We start from the raw sequence: 12,666 nt of genomic DNA, 5'->3' as shown, positions 1-12,666 counted from the left end.
CAGAAAAACATTCATTTTGCTCAAAACTCTTAGCTAACCTGGAATACAAGGTAATTACTTTAGTCTACTGAAGAGTGTCTTGAAAAACAAAAACTAACAGAACTACCATAAAAATCATACTGAAATCTGAACATTGAAAAGTTTCCTTTTGTGATCAAGAAAAGACAGGATGTACGCCAGTTCTTTTGATGAATTTGTAGGAGAGAAAGTGGTCTCCCCGTCCTACTCCTCCGCCATCTTGGCTCCTCCCTCCTCGCCAGTTCTATTCAACACTGTACTGGAAGTTTAAGCAGTACAGTAAGGCAATAAAAATAAAGCAAAAAGTAAGAGATTGCAAAAGACGAAACAAAGCTCTCATTATTTGCAGATGTTTTATATATAAAAAGAAAAAGCTACAGATAAATTTATTGGAGATAAATAAAGATAATAAAGAGAGCTTTGTAAAATACAAATCTATGTCAAATATCTGTTTTATTTCTTTATAGCAGTAGCAAATATTCAGATAGAAATTCTTTAAAATGACACATTTTAGATAATATCCAAAGTGGTGGTGTACCTGAAAGCAAATTTAATAAAAGATGTGCATAATTTTAGGAGATGTTATAAAGAAGATCTAAGTAAATGGATATATGTATTGTGTTTGGAAAACTTGGTGTTGTAAAGATGTCAGTTTTCCACAGAATGGTTTATTGAAACTGTTCAGTTTCTAACAAACTTCTAGCAAGTTGTTTTATTTTTTTAATAAGCTCATTCAAAAGTTTTATGGAAATGCAAACATTCTAGTCTCAGCATTCTTACAGAACAAGGTAGGAAGGCTATTTTCACTTGAAATCAATATAAACTATCTTAACTTTTATACTTTATAATAATATTATCATAAGAACGGGTAAATTTGAATTATAAGGCAAAATAGAAAATCTGGGAACATAGCCACAAAAAAAATGGACATATAATACATGCCAGAGATACAGGCAAATTGGTTGCTAATTCTGCCCTTGTCTCCAAGATTCAAGTTACATGGGACTTGATTGTAATTGTTATTTGCTTCTGCAGTCCCCCCACCAGTTTGCTTCATCAGATTGGATTCTGCATATTTTTATTCTGAAAATTTCTCATATTTTTTCTAATTGCAGAGCCATTAAATCTTATAGTATTTACATGACATGTTTTTGGATTTTGTATATCCCACATATCTTTGTCTTGCTCTGAATCACACATCAGTAATCCTTGGCCTGCAAACCAAATCCAGCTCATCATCTGCTTTTATAAATAAAGTTTTATTGGAACACAGGCCATTTGTTTAGATATTGAGTCCAAGCACTTTCACACTGCAACCGCAGAGTTGAGTAACTACAACAGAGATTGCCTGGCCTGCGAAGCCTAAAATATTTATTGTCAAACCCTTTAAAGAAGAAGTTTAAGTTAAGTCGCTCAGTCGTGTCCGACTCTTTGCGACCCCGTGGACTGTAGCCCACCAGGCTCCTCCGTCCATGGGATTCTCCAGGCAAGAATACTGGAGTGGGTTGCCATTTCCTTCTCCAGGGGATCTTCCCAACCCAGGGATCGAACCCAGGTCTCCCACATTGCATGTAGACGCTTTAACCTCTGAGCCACCAGAAGTTTACCTACTGAAAACTTCTAAGGTGAATCTAATGATAACAGAGTGGCAATTTGAATACTTCCCCCAGAAAAGCTAACTTTATGCTTAAAGGTAAATTTTACCTTTATTTGTTATTAATGTCTTCTATCCCTGTGGCTTAGTTGGTAAAGAAATCTGCCTGCAATGCAGGAGATCTGGATTTGATCCCAGGATCAGGAAGATCCCCTGGAGAAGGGAATGGCAACCCACTCCAATATTCTTGCCTGGAGAATCCCACGGACGGAGGAGCCTGGTGGGCTATACAGTCCATGGGTTTGCGAAGAGTCAGACAGGACTGAGTGACTAACACTATCACTTTCAATAGTATGAAAATTTTGCCTTTTTAAATTAAAATGATTTATATTCAAGGAGAATATATCAGTAGTTGGCTAGTAACTGGCCTATATGTATCTTGCTTTCATTTATTTACAATAAAATGTGTATAAAAGCTTTCACATATTGAATTTTAGTTATGATTTTCCTTGAATCAATTTTTATTAAAAAAGAAATCTTGATTTTTTTAATTGTTTTCTAGAATTGTAGATTGTGAGTTCTGAATCATTTTGTTATATGACATGCTCAGTAACTGTGGGTGTTTTGGAGAGGGGCTGTGAAATGCTTCTGTCTTTTTCACTTTATCTCAGTTGAAAAGACTGCTAAGCATCCACATTTAAAATTTATCACAAATATTGCAAAATTAAAAGGTTAAATTTATTACATTTTTTTTCTTTCAGTTCCTTAAAACTATTTCAAATAACAGTCTTCAAGCTTTGATTCCTATTAGTTAGCTTCATTTACCTTCTACATTCAATGTGATTTAGGTTCTATAATAATATTTTTTTAAATGTCATGTTGTTGCTTTGCATTATATTAGCTTCAGGTGTATAGCATAGTCGTTCAGTGCATTTAGAGATAATACTCTACTAAAAGGTATTACAAGATAATTGCTATAGTTACCTGTGCTGCACAATATGTCCTTGCTGCTCATCTATTTTATACATACTTGACGTTTCCTAATTCTGTGCTTGTACTGTGCTCCTCCTCCTCTTCCTCTCCCCATGGGTAACACTATGGAGGTTCCTCAAAAAACTGAAAATAATCCAGCAATTCTCTCCTGAGTATATGTCTGGAAAAAATTGAAAACAGAAATTTGAAAAGATTATGCACCCCAAATATTCTCTGATAATATCTTAATAAACTTTTACACTGAAGAATTGAGAGACAAATGGCCCACCTATTGATTATCTTGCCTTTTATGTCTTCTGTCTTCTAGTGAGATTGTTTAATTTCTCTCGTCAGGGTCTACAGTTTTTATTTCTATACTGCCAGGTTTGTATGTAAGAAATTAAAGCCTTGATTTAGGTCTAGTTTATCTTCAATTTTGAACTCTGCTTCTGTTAGTTCAAGTAGTTATCGTAAAATGTAATTGTAAGTAGTTTTCATTGTAGTTTTAATATCTATATACTTTTAATATTCTTTCACTTACAGGAGTGGCATCAGGATTATAGAAAATTCAGGGAAACAACCATGTATCTCATTATTGGGCTAGAAAATTTTCAAAGAGAAAGGTAAGGCAAAATGGACACACATGATAAGAAAAGCTTAATTCTTATATTCTATTCAGATGTGACCTCATCTCTCAAAGATTTTATTCACAATATATATTTTCAGTAAACTTTATTTTACAACTGTCTTAAATTTACTATTGCAAATTGCAAAGTTAATACAAAGAATTCCCATATACCCCATATACAATATATTTTCCATTTGAAATTAAATTTATAAAGTTAGCATTATTATCATTGATTTTATCAGCTCTCAGACACTACAGTTGAAGTTTAGAATGAAATAGGTTTAGATTGAAGCCTAGATTTGGTAGGGACCAAAGCAGCTGGTTTTCTTCCCCTGGGCTTCCCTTGTGGCTCAGCTGGTAAAGAATCTGCCTGCAATGCAGGAGACCCTGGTTCAATTCCTGGGTCAGGAAGATCCGCTGGGAGAAGGGATAGGCTACCCACTCCAGTATTCTTGAGCTTCCCTTGTGGCTCAGCTGGTAAAGAGTCCACCTGTACTGCAGGAGACCTGGGTTCGATCCCTGGGTTGGGAAGATCCCCTGGAGAAGGAAAAGGCTACGCACTCCAGTATTCTGCCCTGGAGAATTCCATGGACTGTAGTCCATGAGTTTGCAAAGAGTCAGACATGACTGAGCAACTTCCACATTCACTTTCAAAGCAGCTGGTAGCCAGCAAGTGGAATTCTTTGTATTCGCCAACATCCAACTTCCTGTCACTAGCCTTTTTCCTGTTGTTTCTGAGTTTAATCTCGGTTGCAAATTAGAGAATGTTTCTAATGTGTCTCTTTTTCTGAAATTCCAGGTACTGTAAAAAATATAACTTTAGAAAACTGATCACTTGTCTTCTAAATATTGCAGCTGTAAATATTTTAGATTACTTCTCATACAAATTACAGGTGATTTTAAAGGAATTTCTACTTACCAAATTGTTATTGTTACTGAGAAGAAAGGCTGCATATTGATTATTGAGCGCTATAGATTATTAGCTAATTGCATTTATTTATTATCCATGTATTTAATTCATATCCTTTAAAATTAATTTACTTGACTAGGGACTTTTTAAGTGCCATGTTTAAAATGCACTGTAATATTGCCACCAAGTAAAAAGGATATTGATTTCTTTTTTCTTTTTTCTTGTGTATTTTACCTCCACTAGAAGTAGTAACGCTCTTTTTTTAAATGCCAACATGGAGTATTACTTCTAGAGCTACGCTGTACAAGATGGTGGCTCACGAGCCATGTAGGACAATTTAATTTAATTAAAATTTTTAAAACTTTTCAGTTTCCCAGTCATACTAGCCTCATTTCAGACGCTCAGTAGTCACATCTGACTAATGGCTGCCGTTCTGGCCAGCACAGACACCACTTCCATTACTGCAGGAAGTTCTACCAAACAGTGCCACTCTGTTCATTGGACCAAGCACAATGCCATCAAAATCTTAAAAGTTAATACGTAAAAGTAGAAAAGTAAAAAGTAATATTAATACTTGGAGACAAATTATTAAAGTACCTAGTGATTGTGTACTTTTAAAATAATTCACTTTGGTCAGCTGAAGTAGAAAACATTTTGATCAATAGCTCTCTTTTATAAAATCATATTTAGGTCAACATTTTATTTCTTTAATAGGAATATTCTAATTTGCTTTAGGATTTTAGAGATTAAGGTTTCTAAGAAAAATATTAATATGCCCTTACAATAGAATAGAGCGTGTAAAAGGCTTTTCCATTTAACAGATAAAGAAACTAGGTTCCAAAGTGATACAATAACTTTGCCAAGGTCACACAGCTGACTAGGGAGAGAAAAATTGAAATAAAGGCCTCTGTGTTCTTATATTATTTAATGATATAAGAAAAGGACAAAGTGTATTCATTATCTCAGTAAGAACTAAAAAGATGAAACTTTTTCCCTTGCTCTCTGCATCTCTTCTGCATTAGCTTTTCTGAGCTAGTGTTTGTTAAAGGACTTTAAATAAATTGTGTTTAAATTTCATAATTAATCTTAAATATATTCTTGTTGGTAAAATGAATATTCTTAGCATAGCAAATGTTTATTATTAAATTGAAAATATCAGTTAGGAAATTAGTGATTGTGGCAAATAATATTTATGGAATTTTGTAAAAAGAAATGTTAATTATACCACAAATGTAGTGGTTACCATAACTAGCAGTATATAAGATGTTGGCAAAATGCTCTGTCAAACTTTTTTTTTAATGAAAACATAGCACTTGAAAGCCATAAATTGAATATTTATTAATGGGCTATTGTTACTTCTATGAGTAGTGAAATGAAATCATGTTTTTAGGAGCCATAATTTTACAGCAGTAAAAATGAAAAGTAAAGAGAATCTACCAGGCTCCATGGTCTTAATTTATCTTAAATAAGATTTTGGTAACTGGACTGCTGAATTTTATTTTGATTTACTTGAAACGGAAGCACTTTAAAGGCTGATAAAATGTGGAACATTCTGTGTACCTCACTAGAAAGTTGGAATAAGTTCATGGTTTCAGAGCTATTCTCAGAGAGATGACTCAGTTCTAGAAAGCCAGATATGGATGTCATTCCAGGGAGACCTTTCAACTGGGAACTTAATGGCTGTAAAAGGAAAGGTAGATGTGCTAGCAGACTAATTCAACTTAGTGGCACAAGACAGCATTTAATACTGTTGTCAGTCTCTAAACAAAAAAAGCTTTAGCTGAGACTATACCCATATTATTTCAAAATAAGATTTCATGCCCTAATTTTATGCAAAAACAAATCCCTGGGAAAAGATGTTTTCAAAAAATATTTAAAAGAACATATGTTTAATGAAGTAGTTTCAGGTGTGTAATTTGATTTGTCATGAATGAGTATGTTTATTTCCCCATAATTCTACATTTAACATTTTGACTGTATAATTGACTTGTTTGTGTCTGAGCACCTGAAATTAACAAACAGTAACAATGATGGGCAGTATTACTTAAAGAATTATAAAGCATTGTTTCTGTACAGCGTTTCACTTCTTAGGATGTTGCATTTTTCAGAATTTGTAAGATATGCTATGAGTAGAAAAATTGGCTCATAGGCGATATCTTAAAATATCTTTCATATTTCAGTTATATCAGACATATTGTTGTTGTTTTAGTCACTATGTCAAGTCCGACTCATTTGTGACACCGTGAACTGTAGCCCGCCAGGCTTCTCTGTCCATGGGATTCCTCCCCAGGCAAGAATACTGGAGTGGGTTGCCATGCCCTTCTATAAGGGATCTTCCTTACCAAGGGATCAAACCTGTGTCTCCTTAATGCAGGCAGATTCTTTACCACTGGGCCACCAGGGAAGCCCATACAGATATACACCTGTATGTATTTGTCCTACAGCATGTTAGAGGAGGAATACTCATTTTAGAGACAAATATAATACTGAAATATTTGTGTCATATTCCCTTTTTAAAACTTAGTTTTAACTTCAAAAGGTCTAGAGTTGTAGCAATATTAAATATTAAACAAAGGCCTAACCCTGTCTGCCTTTTATGTTGTGTTTGTTTGTATCCCAGTAGATTTCCCAGATTTGGAAGCATTTTTTCCCTTTCTACTTCACCCTGCTCCTTTGGATATTCTACCCTCTGTTAATTTTTCTCAATGACTGTAACTGTGCCCTCACATTAGGGAAAAAAAAAAAAGTGACTAAAAATAGTCATTGATTTAACCAAATGATGTTTGTTAAATGCTTATAGCAAAGTAACCTGATCAGCCCCTCAAACAAAATGTCATGGTGTTGCTAAAAAAGGAGACTGTTGACTTTCATGTCAGTGTTAATTTTGAATCTAAATGGAAAGAATTAGCAAAGAAGACAGAAGGAACTCTCTGTATTAATCAGTTTGGCCTTTCTCTCCCAGTTTTTCCTAACTTCCTAGCTGAATTTTTTTTTGGTTTTTGGGTTTTTCTTTGTTTTAGTTTTAAAACAACTATCTGCTACCTTCACATGTGGCTGTTGCTCCAGTGATACTCTCAGGCGTACAATGTATCTTCAGATGTGTTATTTTAATGTTGATTTGGATAAAATTTAAATGTATACTTAAAATGTTTTGTAATTGTAGTTGCCCTTCTTTTACAAAAATAAAATACTAATGCTGTACTTCTCTTTTTTAAGTTATATAGATTCCTTGCTATTCCTTATCTGTGCTTATCAGAATAACAAAGAACTGTTGTCCAAAGGCCCATACAGAGGACATGATGAAGAATTGATATCACATTATAGAAGAGAATGTTTACTAGTAAGTTGAAGGCAGATAATGTGTATTTATCATATTGTTTTACACTGGGCAGTTTTTCAGACTCATGTAAGTGACTATAAATTCTGATGGGGTAATTGTCATGATGATGTCTGTCTCCTGGGTCTGCTTCCTTGAGGTGGGAGAATACACTCAATTCTTTATCCCATCTTTTTTAAGAATCTTAAGTTTTACAGATGATAAATAAGAAGTGTTCTTAAAATGAGATCAGAATAATTCATTTTTGTATCTAGATTTCTTCTCATTCTACCATTCCCTTTTTTGATGCAGAAGAGGTGCTGAATGGTATGATAAATTATTATTATTATTCCAGAAAAAGTATAGCTTTTTCTGAGTTTTTATAAAGAGTATATTTGGTGTACATAATGTTAAATAATTCATTGTAATATGAAGTTTTTTTTCATCTAGTCATTGAAATTTTTTCCTCAAGTATTTTTACTGTGTATGTGCTGAAATATTGCTGTTATGAACTTAAATATTTTCAGCAGTTCTTTTTACCCACCAGTTGACTTTCTGAATATCTGGAATATTCTGTTAATGTTTCTTGACTTTGCTTATCTTTAAGTGTAAAACCACAAATTCCATCTTTGTACTTTTTATGATTGGATTTCATTTAGCTGTTAACATGACTATAGATTGTGAACCTCTAAGTCATGATTTTTTTTTCCTATAAAATACATAAAGGTGTGCAAGAGTATATCATTTTTGAGCCAATATAGATTACTTGGTTTACATGTACTTTAAAAAGACTTTCAGTAGGTGTACTGCTGAAATGTTTTCTTTCAGTAGAACTGCATAGTATATGTTAATTGTACTCTGCATTATGTCTCCAGAATTTTTGAATGGCAACAGTAGAAGCTTGTGATTTTGTTATTTTTCTCTTAGCTCATTTTATTGCATTTGAGTATATTTTAAGACTAATTATTGATGGTTTGTATCCATCAAGGATGGTATTCTTAATTTGTTGTTCTTTAGTCATTAAGTCATGTCTGACTTTCTTGTGACCCCATGGACTGTAGCCCGCCAGGCTCCTCTGTCCATGGAATTCTCCAGGCAAGAATACTTGAGCGGGTTGCCATTTCCGTCTCTAGGGGATCTTCCCGACCCAGGGATCAAATCTGCATCTCCTGCATTGGCAGGCAGATTCTTTACCTCTGAGCCACCAGGGAAGCCCATTCTTAAAATGGTCAGTTTCATAAGGCTTTTTAATCAATGCCCAAGAAGGAAGATCTGAATTGTATTCAGGTGTATAATTCATGCATTGAATGAATCAAAGCAATTTTTAATGTAAAACTTTGCAGTGTTGGAATATTGAAATATTCTGGTAAACCTATTTTAAATATAAACACAACTAAAATACTGTCTACCATTATGTAGACAGTGTTTATATTATGGTAAGCAGTGTTTATCGTTTTATGTTAGTAAGCCAGCTGCATGTATTGTTTCACACAGGAATTTAAATGAAGCTTCAGGAGAATTTTAGTGTTCCTTTTAGGTGTTTTCTTTTTTCCTTTTTTAGTTTTTTTTTTTTTTAAATTGAGCATTTACTGAGTATCAGATTCTGAGGGATGCAAAGATAAGACCCATTATTATATCCTAAGAGAATTCAGTCTGGTGAGAGATGTATACAAGTAATTTTTATATTTCAGAATAAGTATTGTTATGAGAAATATGCAACATAATATGCTTGGAATTGTTGGAAGAAGCTTAAGAAATAAGATAAACACTGATCTGTATCCTGATAGATAAATAGGCATTTTGTGCCTTGTAGAGAAGGGGCAAGAAACTCTAGACAAAGGAATATCATAGGAAGAGACATGGAGAGTGTACAACAGAAAATGAAGATAATTCTATTGTGGCTTAGTTATGAGGAACAAGTTTAGGTGGAAGTGATGAAGCCGACAGTGTTTGTTGATGTCAAACTGTGTAGAAGCTTATGCACCATTCTCATGAGTTGGTTGTAAAGTTGGAATAAATTGGGCATGATCAGTTTTGTTTTTAGAAAATAATTCTGGCAGTAGTATACTTGAATATGGACTAGAATGGAGTAAAGATTGAAACAAAGAACCCTAGAAAAGATAGACAGGGAAAAGAAGACGAGTCTCAACTAAGAGGTACAGTATGAAAGAGAAGCTATATAAATGGTAAAGGAAGTGATTGGTAACTATTAGATGAGTGGAAAGAAGGAAATAGAGGCATTAAAGCCTCATGACTTACTAGTTCTGTTCTGTCTTTGGCTTTGGGTACTCTTAAGAGGATGAATAAGGCTGGCTTTGGACATAACTATGCTTAAGTTGTTTCTAGGATCTGTTTTGATTTAGTAAACATAACATCAAATTTCAGAGTAATAATGTCTTTGAGTGCAAATTGTAAAAATTATACTATATACTTAAAGGCTTATCTTATTTAATCCTCTTAGCCAGTATGTGAGGAGCGTTATATAGTATGCTATTTTTCATATAAAGAAGCTGAAACCAGGAAATTAGTTGTTTGCTGACTGTTAGATAATTACTTAGTGACTGAATTGGACAAGAATGTCATAAACCTAAGAAATAATATGATTTTTGTAATTTAAATTCTTCTTAAAATATAAATATTATTTAAAAATCATACTCTTCATTCTGTAAACATGAGATTTCAGACATAAACGTCTTATGGGCAGGTGGGAGGGAGGCTCATGATGGAGGGGAATATGTATTTTTATAGCTGATTCACATACACAACATTGTTAAAGCAATTATTCTCCAATTTACAAAAGTGTTTTATGTCTTATTATACCTGTATATTTTTTCTATCTCCCATGTCTGTATTTCTTATTTCATGGATTTCTTTCTTCTGTTTAATTAGATGTCAGCATGCTTGGCCTCTGCTCCAGCCTGCCACTTGTTTTTATAAAATGAAGTTTTTCTGAAACATAGCCCTGCCTGCTCATTTACATATGACTGTCTTGGTGCAACAACATTAATGTCATTGCAACAAAGACTATATAGCCCTCAGAGCCTAAAATAGTTCCTGTTTTGTCCTTTACAGAGAAAATTTTACTGATCCCTATATTGTAACAGATTGTAAGCTCCATGAGAGTTTTCTTACTAATCATTTGGGTACCCCTGCAACTAAAACAGTTTCTGGCACATTGCATGTACTGAGTAAGAATTTTTTGAAGAAACGAACGGTTTAATTGATTACCTCTATATTTTTGTATCAAGAAATATAACAGTCCCTGTTCAATTGACATTTATGGAAAAGATGAGTTTTTCAAAATTAATACGGAATCTCAATTTCTTTGTGTTTAAAATTACTTTGAGTGCTTAACATATTTTAGAATTGGGGTAATTCACCTCTAGAGAATTAATTTTAAAATGATTCCTATAGTGATGATCAAAGTAAAATAAACTGAATATGAACTTTAAAAACGTGACAACAGTATTTCTCTTTTTTTTTTTTTTGCTCTTGTTTCTGTTGTAACATGCATATCCTTTTCTAAGAAACTTTTCTCACTCCATAAGCTGAGGTTGCTTTTTCTGATTTCCATTTGTTCTATTACTGTTCGCAAACATGCTTATTATGTTGCCTTCATTATTCACACTCTGAGATATTTTTATTTAATTGAAAAAGGAAACAAACCTGTTTTTTTTTTTCTCTCTCTCTCTCTTCCTCTCTCATTGCATTAAGAAATTAAATGAGCAAGCTGCAGAACTGTTTGAATCTGGAGAGGATAGAGAAGTAAACAATGGCCTGATTATCATGAATGAATTTATTGTCCCATTTTTGCCCCTGTTATTGGTGGATGAAATGGAAGAGAAAGACATACTTGCTGTGGAAGATATGAGAAATCGATGGTGTTCGTATCTTGGACAAGAAATGGAATGTAAGTTGAAACAATGCTAGTGGATTCCTGAGTTGTTGGGATTAAAAGCTGTTAGAATTATACGTTAGTTATTATCATTTTTATATTCTGTGACATTGTTACATTCATATGATTTTTTTTTCTTGTTTACAAACTAAGGTGTACATATTGCTGTTGCCATTCATGTTTTACTTCTTCCTCCTACATGGCAATGATTTTGCACGCTTTGAAACAAAACATCAGCTGCCTACTCTAAATTAATAAATCTTGTTGAAGATAATTTTTCTCCCTGTCAGCTTTTAGTTATATCTGATTGTTTGTGTTTGCAGCAAACCTCCAAGAGAAGCTGACAGATTTTCTGCCAAAGCTGCTCGATTGTTCTACGGAGATTAAAGGTTTCCATGAGCCACCGAAGTTACCTCCGTACTCCACACATGAACTCTGTGAGCGATTTGCCCGCATCATGCTGTCCCTCAGTCGGACTCCTGCTGACGGAAGATAAACTGCACACACTCCCCTGAACACACCGTGTAAACGTTTTCAGTTCTGAGCCTTTGCCTTCCTGTCACGGGGTTTGCTTGTTGCTGCTATAATTTTTAACTTTTATTTTAATAACTGCAAAAGACAAATTGACTCTACAGACTTTAGCCAGACTGCAGACAGTAAAGCAGAGAATCGCATGGCGCTCAGACTGTGTTTTAACCAGAGCTGATGTATGATTACCAATCCGACTGATTTTATTATGGCAAGGCCATGCTTTTGCCACTTTTCTGTTACAGTGTTACTTTGCTTTTATCTTTTCTTGATCTGCAGCTTTCCATTCAGTCTGGATCCTCCGTGACTATAGCCATTTAAGTGTTCAGCACTGTGTACAATACATAATATTTGGTAGCTTGTAAATGAAATTAAAGAATAAAGTTTTATTTATGGCTACCTATGTGTTTGTAAGCAGGTATATTATATATTAGTGTATTTTTTTAGTTACATAAATGAATCTTTTTCTGGGGATTGTCTATGGGTGATTAACAGATTAATACAGACTTTTAATTTTGCTCTAATGTTAGCACAGTAGAAATTTACTGAGTATTTGATACTTAAATATTATATCTATATTTTTGACTAAGTTGTTATACTTAGTATGGCACCTAAACCTGTTTTGAATTCAAATCAGGTTTTTAACTGTAGTGAGCGGCTGATATTTAAGTCAACCACACTGAAACTTTTAACCTTTTCTTAGATTAACCTTTAATTTTTTTTTTATGTATTTACATATAATATAGCAAGGTGATTATTTCAAGAGAAACCAGAAAAAAGTACTTGAATAAGGGCTATTTAATAG

General features: G+C 33.6%; 1 protein-coding gene across 4 annotated transcripts in view; it reads left to right on the top strand.

Annotated features, from left to right (window-relative positions):
• USP25 (ubiquitin specific peptidase 25) overlaps positions 1-12,264 on the top strand; it is a 155,533-nt gene extending 143,269 nt beyond the window's left edge. For all 4 annotated transcript variants that reach the window (XM_061134150.1, XM_061134151.1, XM_061134153.1 and 1 more), the window contains 4 exons: positions 3,128-3,207; positions 7,339-7,462; positions 11,153-11,348; positions 11,657-12,264. In XM_061134150.1, the coding sequence (XP_060990133.1) occupies positions 3,128-3,207; positions 7,339-7,462; positions 11,153-11,348; positions 11,657-11,829 (573 nt within the window). In that variant the 3' untranslated portion in view covers positions 11,830-12,264. The remainder of the gene's footprint in view (positions 1-3,127; positions 3,208-7,338; positions 7,463-11,152; positions 11,349-11,656) is intronic.
• The last annotated feature ends 402 nt before the right edge of the window (positions 12,265-12,666 follow it).

The sequence above is a fragment of the Dama dama genome, chromosome 31 (assembly GCF_033118175.1).
Source record: "Dama dama isolate Ldn47 chromosome 31, ASM3311817v1, whole genome shotgun sequence".
NCBI classification, from domain to species: Eukaryota; Metazoa; Chordata; class Mammalia; order Artiodactyla; family Cervidae; genus Dama; species Dama dama.
This window is presented reverse-complemented; position numbering and strand designations above follow the sequence as displayed.